General features: G+C 48.9%; 1 protein-coding gene across 1 annotated transcript; it reads right to left on the bottom strand.

Annotated features, from left to right (window-relative positions):
* Positions 1–1,408: 1,408 nt before the first annotated feature.
* Positions 1,409–10,819, bottom strand: CCDC198 (coiled-coil domain containing 198). Its single transcript, XM_062495461.1, has 6 exons — positions 10,621–10,819; positions 7,448–7,524; positions 4,658–4,744; positions 3,595–3,693; positions 3,040–3,205; positions 1,409–2,340 (listed from the first exon to the last, which is right to left on the bottom strand). Exons 1-6 carry the CDS (start codon positions 10,817–10,819, stop codon positions 2,096–2,098), a joined length of 873 nt encoding a protein of 290 aa, XP_062351445.1. The 3' UTR covers positions 1,409–2,095.
* Between the last annotated feature and the right edge of the window lie 624 nt (positions 10,820–11,443).

The raw sequence follows: 11,443 nt of genomic DNA, 5'->3' as shown, positions 1-11,443 counted from the left end.
ACATGGACTCATTTGCCATGAGCAGCTCTCCTTCTCATTAAAATGATTCCTCTCCTTCTTCCTTCCCTGTGCTGGGGTTTGTTTTTGTGTTTCTCTGGTGAAATCCCACATGGTGTGTGGGCAGTTTTCCCCACGGAGCATTGTAGACATTCTGTAGTGGGCCATACATTTAGAGATGACAAAAGTAGGTGAAATCAGGACAGAGGAGCTCAGTCCTGGGCAGCTGGGCTGGAGGCTCCAGCTTGATTTGGGGCTTTGATTGTGATTCCCAGCTCCTGGGATTTTCAATAAAGATAAATACTGGTGAAAGTGAGTCAGCCATGGGCGTCTCGTTCCCTTAAATAAGTGTAAAAATGTGTCTCCTGCTCTTTTCCTGGCTGTGTAAATCAGGAATCTGGGGGTGCAATGCAGACACATCACAACAGCTTTGTGGGAGGAGCACAGGTTTGGGACAGTGATGCAGGACAAGCTTCATCCATCCCTGCTCATCCTGGGTAACTGAGAACTGACTCTGGATCTTGCTATTCTGGGTGTCCTGGCTTGAAAAATGAAAGGATCAGGTTTCCAGCTGGAAGTGCTGTGATGATATTTGTTACACCTGGAGCCCCTGCCCTGCAGCAAGGAGCTGCTCTGGAGATGTTTTTGTCTAGAAGGACCAAGTGGGAAGGGAGGGAGACAAGCAGGAGGCACCAGGAGGAGTTAATGCCCTTTGTCAACCCTGCAGCTTCAAACAGAGGCAAAAGTCATGCTGGCAACCAGATGTGTCTGTTCCCCAGGGCTGCTGGTGAAATCTCTCCCTTCCTTGTGTTCCACCAGTCCCCTGCTTATCCAGTCTGCCACATTAAAATAACTGTGTGATGTTTAACTGAAATCTCCTTTTATATGAGTGCTTTGAGTCCACAAACTTGGTGGCCTTTATGGACCTCCAGGGACAACCAGACAGGATACAGGAGGATTGGGTGAAGTTCCCTCTCAGGTAACAAAATTATTTTGTAAGGAAAATGAGATAATTTAATAAAAAGTACAGTTTAGGTGAGATGGAAACCGCAAGAGCATTTTTGATAGATCAGATACCCTCGTATAATCATCTTTTTCAATATACTTGGAAATGTCAGATTGCAACAGGGCAGCTTGTTCAAATCCCTGGTGGATGCTGCAGCCTTGACCAGCATCCCTGGGAGAGTGTGTGCAGGAAAAGATGGAAATTTCTCCCTTCCCATCATTCACTCCCCAACACTGAACAGGGAGGAAAAGTGAACCAGAGCCAGATTTTTTCAGATTATATATAAATCTGGATAAATACATATATATATTAGATATGTAATATATATACATATATATTTTATAAATACATAAATCTGGAGGTTAGCTCTGAAGAAAGAACATATATTTCTGTGTCCAGGACAGGGAAGGAGAGGAAATATAAGGAAAAAAAGAAAAAAGCCACAAAGGTCAAAAAGTAATTTATGTATGCTAAATTATGTATTTTAAAGACCTCCCAAAGAAATCATTTTACCTTGCATTTTGAACTGGGGTTTGTGGTTTAAAAAGGGTTAACTTCAAGTTAAACAGGAAGACTGAGTAACTCAAAGGCAAGTGAAATGTTTCATTTCGGTTGACACTGAATATTTGGGATTAGTTTATCCCAAAACTTTCCCCAGCCTCTGCTTGGGTGGTAGTTTTTTTTTTGTTTGTTTGTTTTGGTTTGCTTTTTTTGTTGGTTTTTTTGTTTTTGTTTTGTTTTGTTTGTTTGTTTTGTTTGGTTTGTTTTTTTTGTTGTTGTTGTTGTTACTGTTGTTTTGTTTGGGTTTTTTTTGCCAGCCCCCTCCTCCTCTCTCTACCCCCACTTCACTGTTGCTCTATCCAAGGCTTTCTTCCTCAGATGTTTTGATTCAGCCACACAACACAGAGGGTTTTTGTTCACCTCACATCAGCCAGCTCCTTGTTTGCAGATAACCTTCCCACTGAAATTCCCATACTCACTGAAATTCCACGTACAGCCAGCGCTGTCTCCAACCTCAGCCCATCCATCTGGGAGGGCTCCAGCCCCTCCAGACCTGGGGCTTATTTCTTTGGCACACCCCAAGCCATGCCACTAGAAATCCCTGTCAAAGAAGTCATCAAACAGGGAAACTCTCTCTGTCTTGGTCCTCACGAGCGTGGGTTTGTGGTGAATCTTCTCTTCCCTCTCCTCTTCCTCTGACCCTGTGCTGGAGGAGTCCCAGAAGAGATCCCTCATCCGTGGCTCCCTGCAGAACCACAGGTCAACCTTCCCCTTCCTTCCTGGGGAGAGTTCAGCCCTGTCAGGCTGCCTGGGGAGTCCTCCACCCCATGTGTTTCCTAGGGGAGAGAAAAGAAATAAAATATCATGGTTTTTCAGAGCTGCTCAGTCACCTGGAGTTGAGCTGGAAATGGTTATGGACAGCTGGAGGCACATAAGGAAAATCCTGAGAGCTCCTGTAAGACCAGACCCCGTGTCTGGGGCAGGGTGAGGTGTAACACACCCAGGATTATATTTGGTGAAATTATAGAGCCTGGAAATATGGCTTTATCACCAAGGGGAAGAGAGCTGAGGTGAAGAGCCACGAGGGAATAGGAGGCCAAGTTTGTTCCTCTTCCTCCTGGTGAAAGTTCACCTTCAGGTAAGTTTTCCCCTGATTTAAGCACTTTTAGCCTCGGTGATGCATTCCCAGCCTGTGCCAAAGGTTGTCACGTGTAGGCAAAGCAGGACAGGGCTCATGCCTTGGACAGATCAGGATGAAGAGATGGCTGAAATCCACTTCACTTCCCCTTCTGTAGGGAAGAAATCCCCAAACCTAAAGAGTGATCCGCCTCAGTGAGTGTCACCTTTACCCCAGAGAGCTCTCTGAAGCGTTCCAGTGCTCTGTCCTACTAACACAGCCCTTTCCCCCCCTGAACCTGCTTCTCGTCGCTGCAGGAGATGGAGCAGTGGAAGCACCTTCCATTGGGAGACTTCTCTGATGACATTTAGGAGTGAGCTGGTGAGTTTTATGTGCCTTGGAAAGTTATTCCACTTACCAGGGACGTCTTCAGGAAAATGCTGATTGTGCTCAGCAGGGACGGGGTCTGGGCTTCTGGCATTGTCACCTCTCTGGGGAGTGTCAAGGACATCCTTGGGGCTCAATTCCTTGATTTTTTGCTCATTGATTTTCGCCTCCCTGTGGAGATTCCGCTTCAGCTCCCCCTGGGTTTGCAAATGAGTTGTCAACACAAGCAGCAGAGGAGCAAACACATTTTAATAGCTCGACGTGGCACAGCATTAGGGGGTTGGCCCTGGAAATAATTGCACAGTCGAGCAGTTTAACCCAAGCAAGTGGAATCTGCCAGAACTGGGTACATGACAGAACATGACTGGGACAGGGATTTTTCTGGTTGCTCCATGAGTCACGGCCAGATGAGAGCAAAGCATTGGAAAAACCACAGGTAATGACTGATCACAGGGGATGCTCCCCACCAGCCCTCTGCCTTAGACACAGGGAAAGCTTCCTTTCACCTTCCCAGCAAGAGGTCTGAAGCATCCTGGTGGGTGGGAGAGACACCCCCATCCCCTCCTCAAATCCATCCTGGCATTACCTCTCGTCGCTTGCGGGTCAAATCCAACATCTGAAGTTTGTGCAAGTGCTGCCTCCTGCCAGGGAGGGGATTCGGGTTTGGCTTCCTCTTCTCCAGCACCTAGGAGGTATTTAAAGATGGAAATAAATACACCTGAATTTCCTGAAAGAGAAAGGAAGAGCCACCAGCTCACAAACCCCTCGGGCGCTCCTGGATAAAGGCAGTGAGCATCTCCCCGTGTAGATTCCACCCTGCAGGAATTCATCACAGAATTCCACTGTGCTTGCAGTTTATCCCACAGCTCTGGGGCAGGAGGGGAAAAAACTTCATTAAAGCAATGTATTGGTGCTTCTGCCCCAAGAGGTGTTCCTGCATTGAGTCAGTTCTCCAAGACAATCTCATGATCTGAAGGGAAGAGCAGCTTTTGCATGTTTGGGGGTGTTCATGGCACACAGTGTTTGTAGCCTTTAAGTCAGACTTATGGAGTTGTAGGTGTTGGAAAAGGTGTCTAAGATCATCAAGTCCAGCTTGTTCCCCCAGCACTGCCAAGGCCACTCCCCACCATGTCCCCAAGTGCCACATCCACACGGCTTGGGAGTCCCTCCCGGGGTGGGGATCCACCACTCCCTGGGCAGCCTGTTCCAGTGCCTGACAATGCTTCCAGTGAAGGAATTTCCCCTAAAATCCCATCTAAACCTTTCCTGGCACAAGTTGAAGTCACTTCCTCTTGTCTTGTCCCTGGTCTCTCCCTTCTCCCCACCAATTGCAAGTGATGGGTGCTCAAATGAGTCATTTAAAAACGTGCCTCTCATACTTCCAGCCTCTAAAATATTTAATATCCTGGCTCAGCAGGTCCATCTCATCCAGGGAACTGCCATGCTGGAGATTAAGAAGCTTAACCCTTTTTTTGGATCCTCTTAGCCACACTCTGGTGTTCCAGCTCAGTGTCCTGGGCTCAGCCAGGGACAGGAGCACAGCCAGTGGTTAAATTCCAACTTCTGCCCTTCAGGGTGCCCGAATTTGTGAGGGACAGGAGCCTGCAGCCAGGAATGGCTTGTGGAAGAGCACAAACTCATGCACTTACCTTTGGTTTTGGGCTTGCAGCCACTTCTCGCTGACTCCAGGGCTTCACAGGAGTGATTGCTTGTGGAGGGAAGGCAGGTTCAAGCCTCTGCAAGTCCAGTATTTATAATATTTAGCATTGCTCATTCCACAGGATCATAAAACCCGATATGAAACTACCTTGACATTTTTCCAGCTCCAATTCTGGCCCAGCTGCTTGGGATACAGGAAGGAGTTTGGCATCTCAGGGAGATGAGCATCATTTGAGGAACTGGGGAAACTTTTTGCATTACAGCACAAGCAGCAAAGCCCCAGTTTGGCAGCAATTCCATCCCTGCAGGTATTTCTCTTTGAGCCCCAACAGTGGCCAAAGCTCCCTCCAAAACCAGAGCGAAGCCAAACCACAGCTCAGATTGCTTCATGGCAGAGCTGGAGCATGCAGAGGTGTCATGATTTAATCTTAAGAACCCTATCAGGTCATCAAAGGGCAGACCCCAATTAGAGGAGACCTAGAGCGCCATTCCCTCTGTCCAGCCAGTCTTTACATTGGCCTAAATAAAACATCTCTCTGCAAAACTGTGCATGGTACAAAGTTCCTTTTTTCTTGTGGCTGGTGAAAATAGGCAGGGACTTGCTCTACAGGCTGCTCTGAGCATGGATTTGAATCTTAAGGAGCAAAGATGCCTCCTTAAATCTTGCCAAGTTCTGAAGTGTTGCTGGGGTCATTCCATGGCTTGGTATTCATAGAATCACTGAAGTTAGAAAAGACCCCCCCAGATCATCAAGCCCAACCATTATCCCAGCACTGCCAGGTCCATCACTAAACTGTGTCCCTAAGTGCCACATCTACACAATTTTTGAACACTTCCAGGGGTGGTGATTCCACCTAAGGTTCCCTTCTAGGAGGGGAGCTCAGTACAGCTTCCATAAAAATGGAAGGGGATATCATCAAGGACTTTGTCTGTAAGACCTGACTTATAATTTATTTAGGAAACTTTTAGTTCCTTGATTGCAAACAAGTGCCCAGTAAATGGGGACATGTCTCTGACTGTCTGCACTGAACTGCTGCTGCATCCTGAGCTGTCATTTTGAATCTGTAAAAATGCAGGAGGGGAGAACAGCATCATGTAAAGGGAAAATTCCCCACTAGTCTCCCAACACCAAGTGCAGGTCTCTTAGCATCAGAAAAGCCCCACAAAGCTGAATATGAAACTGAGAAATGGCACTAGATGGCAGCATGTGACACCACAAGCTGTGGTTCAGGCTGGCATCACTCCGGGAAGACACCGAGGTCACCAGCACGGGGTGGATGAAGGCAAAAAACCTCCCACATCCCTCAACCCTTCACCCTGCCCTGCTGGGGCAGCCAGGCTTCAGGATTTGGGGTAAAGCTCAGTCCCAGGCTGGAAAATTGACTTTTCCCATTAGTTTTTGTGATCATCACAGGTTTATGTCTGGAAATACTCGCTGACCTCTAAAAGTCCTGAGAATACCATGTCATCCTGCTCTGCTGCCTTTGAGGATATTCCCAGAGGAAAAAAGGCTTTTGCTGGAGCTGTGTGCACCTCTTGAGAGCAACAGCAGCAGAACAGGGTAGGATTAACAGATTAATCTTTGTCCTGAAATGAGTGCTAACCGTGAGTGTCCCGATAATACACAAGTGATGGAAATAAAATCAATAATTAAAAATTCCATGCTGGTCAGAGGTTTCTAGAGGAAACTGTGATTCCATGTGACAGTTTTCAGGGTGTAGGTGGGCTCAATTTAGATGCCACTGCTGTATCATCCCCCCAAACCCAGGGACACATTATCCCATAGCTGGTGGCCACCTCTGAGATCTGAAGCCACCAGTGTCACCCAGAGCCACAGCCCTGAGGGGAGTGGGTTTAAGGGACCCCATTTGGTGCCTCTTCTGTTCTTTGTTATATTTAAAAGATCATAATCACAGCAAGGAGGTCTCAAGCAAAGAATCCTTGCTCCGGTGGGTTCACAGAATCATGGAAACCTGAAATTTATGGGTTGGGAGGGACTTTAAGGACCAACCCCCCTCTCATGAGCAGCGACACCTTTCACTAGACCAGGTTTCTCCAAACAGATTCAGGTTGGATATTAGGAAGAAATGCCCATGAATGAACACTGGATTTGAGCTGTGGCCTCACCAGTGCCGAGTACAGGGGGAGAAATAAAGATCTGAAGATATTTCTGAGCTTTAGTTGTTTAAGGGCAGCCCTTGTGTGGAGGGAAAATCTTGACTGTTAGGTCAGGTAGAGTCAGGGGGTTTGGGTCTTGGGGAGGAATGGATCTGGGAAGTGCAGGATGGGGAAACTGAGGGGGTTTGGGCAGGTACAGAGCATCTGAAACCCAGAATGATTGCTGTGTCTCTCACCATCCCCTAGGGCACAGCACCTCTGTCTGCTTTACCATCTTTGCTCTGAAGCTGCTGCCCTTTGGCCTGAAGAGCCAAAATCAGCCCCACATGATGCAGGTTGGATCCTTTCTGCAAAGGGCTCAAAATACCAGGCTGGCCCCATGGGAACGCCAGGATTTGGCTGCAGGTACCCAGACACCCCAAAGGACATCCCAGCAGAGATGTCCCTTAACATCCCTGTGCCCCACCCTGGGACACCTGCCCCTGCTGGGTTTCTCCAGAGCACACAAACTCCTCATCACCCAAAAGTAGGATTTGCCCCTGGTGTTGCTGTAAGGTATTTGCTTCCCCCACTGTGGGGCTGTGACACGTGGCCCTGTCCCCAGAAATCCCACAGGGAGGGGTCAATCAGAGCAGCTCCCAGGGAGTTTCCACACTCCTTACTTGAGGCCTTCGGGGTGGATGCTGCTTGATGATGCTGCTTCCATCCTTTCCTGGCAAGGTGTTCAGAGAGAGGGGCCCTTAAAGGGTGAAGAAATGGATGAAGTTACTTTTGGGTGATCATCACTCAGCAATAGCTTTGTGCCCTGGTTTTTTTGGCTGGCATGTCCCACTCAAGTCCTTGTCTGTGTATTCCAGGAACACATGGAATATTCTGTTGGCTGCAGGAGTCAAGTGGGTCTAACTGTGCCTGTGATCTAGAACAAATACCTCTCCAGCTTCCCTCTACAACCACTCATGCTCCTGAATATGACCATCACCACCCTTGTGTCTCCTGTAGCCTCTCCAGCCCCTGGAATTTGGGTGGTCAAGGGACTCTTCTCCTTCCATTCCCCGTAATCATTAGCTGGCCAAGAAATCTCTGGCCTCTGCTGCCTTCCACTGCCTGCCCTGTTAAAGTCAGGCACAGGCAGCACTTCGGGTCTTTTCCTGCTGCTCAGCCCCTGAGACTTGATTATTGTTGTTTTTTTGGTGGGACTGAGCAATGCCTCTGCTGATTTAGTGCCTGTGGCACAGCTGGGCTGCAGCAGCAGCAGCAGGGCTGTGCTCAGGTGAGTGGTGCACCCCAGACTCTGGAAATCAGCCCAAAAGAATGTGTCACACACCAGTGGTCTCCTGGTAGTTATTAAAGCTGAGCTTTCTCCAGGCCTGGCTGGGATCCCAGCTTGGCTCTGTTCTGTGCTGGTGCTCTCACCACTGCCCCTTTTGTTCCTTTCTTGCACAAATAAATACTTGCATGTGCAGGAAGCATTTCTTTCACGCAACAGTTTATCTGTTTGTCCCACCTATTCACCCCAAAAAAGTGTCCTGGTGCATTCAAATGACATTTTATACATGGAGTTAAGTGAGGTGTGGCTGAGCAGCTCCTGAGGAGGTAACAGGGATGGAGAGCTGGGGATGAAGAGCAGGAAGAACATTACAGGTGATGCCAATTTTAATAGTAGTATTTAGCAAGAGAAGTGGTAATTTTGAGGTCAGTTTATGGGGGACTTCCTTGAACCTTATGGAAGATCACCAGGCAGGGCTCTTGGAGAAGAGAGAGAAGACAATCACAGAATCATGGAAGGGTTTGGGTTGGAAGTGACCCTAAAGATCTTTTGTTTTCCACCCCCTGCCATGGGCAGTGTCACTCTCCACTATCCCAGGGTTCTCCAAGCCCTGTCCTTGGAATATTTGGACATTTCCAGGGATCCAGGGACAGCCACAGCTTCTCTGGGCACCCTGTGCCAGGGCTCCCCACCCTCACAGGGAGGAATTTTTTCCTCCTGTGAAGGTGCTGGGATGTGGGAGGTGATGGTGATTCCATCAAGTAGATGTTTGGCAGAGCCCTGGCAATGTTTAACCACCGGGTGAAGCTGTGGCTGCTCCACACATGCAGGAATGGGAGCCTGAAGGGAAAATTTCCAGCACAGGAGGAGACAAAGCTCATCTGCTGGGAACACTGGTGAAATATCAGCTTGTTAGAGGAAAAGGGGGTTGTGGAGTATTGCCTCTGTCTGCTGGCAATTGAGTGCATAGGGAATTTCTGAGAGGAAAGGAAAAGCTGAGGAGGTGGCCCATGGAGATGGGAACAGGGACACGACACGGGGAAGGGGCTGTGGCTAAGGAGAAGTTTGTCCTGGTCAAGGATATGGCTTTGAGGAAGTTATTTCTCCCTTATGAGGTGTGGTGGTCTGTGTTGCGTGTGTTTGGGGTTGTTTTTAATTTTTCCCTGCCATCCTATCCATGCCTGTGGCTCGTGGGACACTTGCCCTCATCTTCTGCAGATACAGAACTGGGGGCTGAGGGCTCACTGTCCCCAAATCTGCTCTCCCTGGAGAAGCAGCAGCACCAGGCATCCTTGTGACTCCTGTTCTCCTGTTTTTTCACCCTTGCACTTCAGCAGCAGCAGATCCTCCCCTCTGGGGGAATCTGGATTTAAAATAAGCCAAGCTGAACCCGCATAAACCAAATAAAACCTATTCTCTTGGAGGCTTTGCTTATTTAGACAGCAGCTTGAGCTAATACTTTGCTCAAGTCCTCCTGAGCATTCTCCTCTTGTTTCTGAAAATGGAAAGTAATAGAACATAACATTCATTATTTTTTTTAATAAAATACACATTTTTTAACAAGCATTTGTTAAATGCCCAGTGATCATCTCCCAGAACAGGAATATTTGGTTGTTGCTGCTCTCATGGAGTACTTAAAACCTGCTCCTCTACAGCAATACCTGATCTGTATTCTCTCCAAAACCTCAGTTCTGGGAATGTCACTGCTATCACTCCAAAGGTTTATTTGCTTTCACTGCTTCCTGATGCCACCCGATGAATGATCCTGGAGGAAATATCCAGCCTCTGGTAAAGCACTGGTGATTAACACCGCTCGGTGTGGGTCAGAAATTGATTTTTGGGAATGGAAAAGCAGGGAGGGGGATGCTGGGGGTGCAGATCCTCCTCCCTCTGCCTCGCCCTTCCTCACACCCCAGTTGGTTTTCATGGATGTTTCTCCCTACACTCCCCTTACAGCTGTGGGAAGAATTTGTCAGCATCCAGCTCGTTGTGGAGAGCTGCACATCCTCTTCCAGATGGATTTTGAGCCTCTGGGGAGGATTTGGGTACGGATGGAGTTTAAAGGCTGTGGGGAGAGGCTGCTTTTAGGGAAGCACACACATCCAGGCTGTCTGCCTTCCTCTGCTCCTTGGGAGAGGCTTGGGAAATTTATCATCAGTGACAAATTGGAATGACAATTGGAATCAATTGCCATGCTGAGTTTTACCTGCCCAGAATCTAATTGTGGTTAGGACAGGGCTGTGCCTGACAGGGCAGGTGAGCAGGACAGGGCTGTGATGGAGTCCCAGGGTGGCTGGACACTGGTGGGTGCCAGGGTGATGCTGGGCTGTTTCCAGGGGCGTGCCTAATGAGAACAAGGACCTGGGAGCTCTGGCGAGAGAGACACTTGCCAAAACTGCCAAAGGGGAAAAAAGAGTTTTCCCAAAGCTAAAACATCCTGGAAATGGCAAAAATGGCACAAAGCTGCTGCTGCAGAGCAGCACATCCCTACAGCCACCCCACACTGCAGCCAGCAAACCACAGCCCCAGTGACCCCAGGTTCACAATATTCCAGCAGTGCCCCCTCACCTGCAGAGGCTCTCCCGTACCAGGTCTCCCGCAGAGGTGGAAGCTCCAGCTGGAAGATGGGCACTGTGGGGTGTGGGCTGGGCTGTCCTGGATTTCTGGGGAGCCCCTGCAGGACACTCAGAATGGGCACATCCCCCCGGGTGGGCACTGGGGCCACCCTGGTCACCTTGGGGTGCGCCTTGGAGGAGCTCAGACCCATCCTGCAGAGCCAGGGCTCTGAGAGGAGAAGGAAAACCCCTCATGCACCTTCCTCCCTGAACATGGAGAGGGATCTTAGAGAGGCACTCAGAGCCCAGGCAGCTCCCTGCCAGCTCCCACAGATGTCCTTCCCAGCTTGGTTAAACATTGACCCATCCCCAGCCATTCCCCTGCAGGGATGGAGGTGGCTGCTGCTGACAGAGGAGGGGAAAGCAGCTGGGGGAGCCAGTGCCAAGCCCTGGAGAAGTTTTGCTTTTCCCTACAAATGGTTTTCAACCACCTCAGCTGGCCTGCAGGTATTTCTTCAAGCAGCTCTTTGACTAGATCTTCAGGTTTTGGAAGGAAATTCAGTCCCTGGAGCACCAGAAGGGTTGAAGTGTCTCCCATCCTGCAAGGGAGAAGCAGCCTGGGAATAAAGCCTGGCCCAGGAGCTTCTCCCACCTTTGCTGCTGCTGGCTGAGGGCACTGCTGGAAAAAAAATGCAGCTTTAGGACAAAACTTATTCAGAATATTGGTCAAAGTGAGTCATATTTGATAGTTCATAAAATCATAGGATTGTAGAAGGGTTTGGGATGGAAATGACCTTTAAAGATCTTCTAGTTCCACCCCCCTGCCGTAGGCAGGG

This window comes from Cinclus cinclus, chromosome 6 (assembly GCF_963662255.1).
Source record: "Cinclus cinclus chromosome 6, bCinCin1.1, whole genome shotgun sequence".
In the NCBI taxonomy this organism is placed as follows: Eukaryota; Metazoa; Chordata; class Aves; order Passeriformes; family Cinclidae; genus Cinclus; species Cinclus cinclus.
This window is presented reverse-complemented; position numbering and strand designations above follow the sequence as displayed.

Excerpts from the sequence above, each read along its gene's own strand:
- CCDC198 (XM_062495461.1), bottom strand. The coding sequence starts at position 10,819 with ATGGGTCTGAGCTCCTCCAAGGCGCACCCCAAGGTGACCAGGGTGGCC. Across the intron at positions 3,694-4,657 it reads CTGCAAGCCCAAAACCAAAG|GTGCTGGAGAAGAGGAAGCC; the intron begins GTAAGTGCATGA and ends AATACCTCCTAG. Across the intron at positions 3,206-3,594 it reads TGACCCGCAAGCGACGAGAG|GGGGAGCTGAAGCGGAATCT; the intron begins GTAATGCCAGGA and ends TTGCAAACCCAG.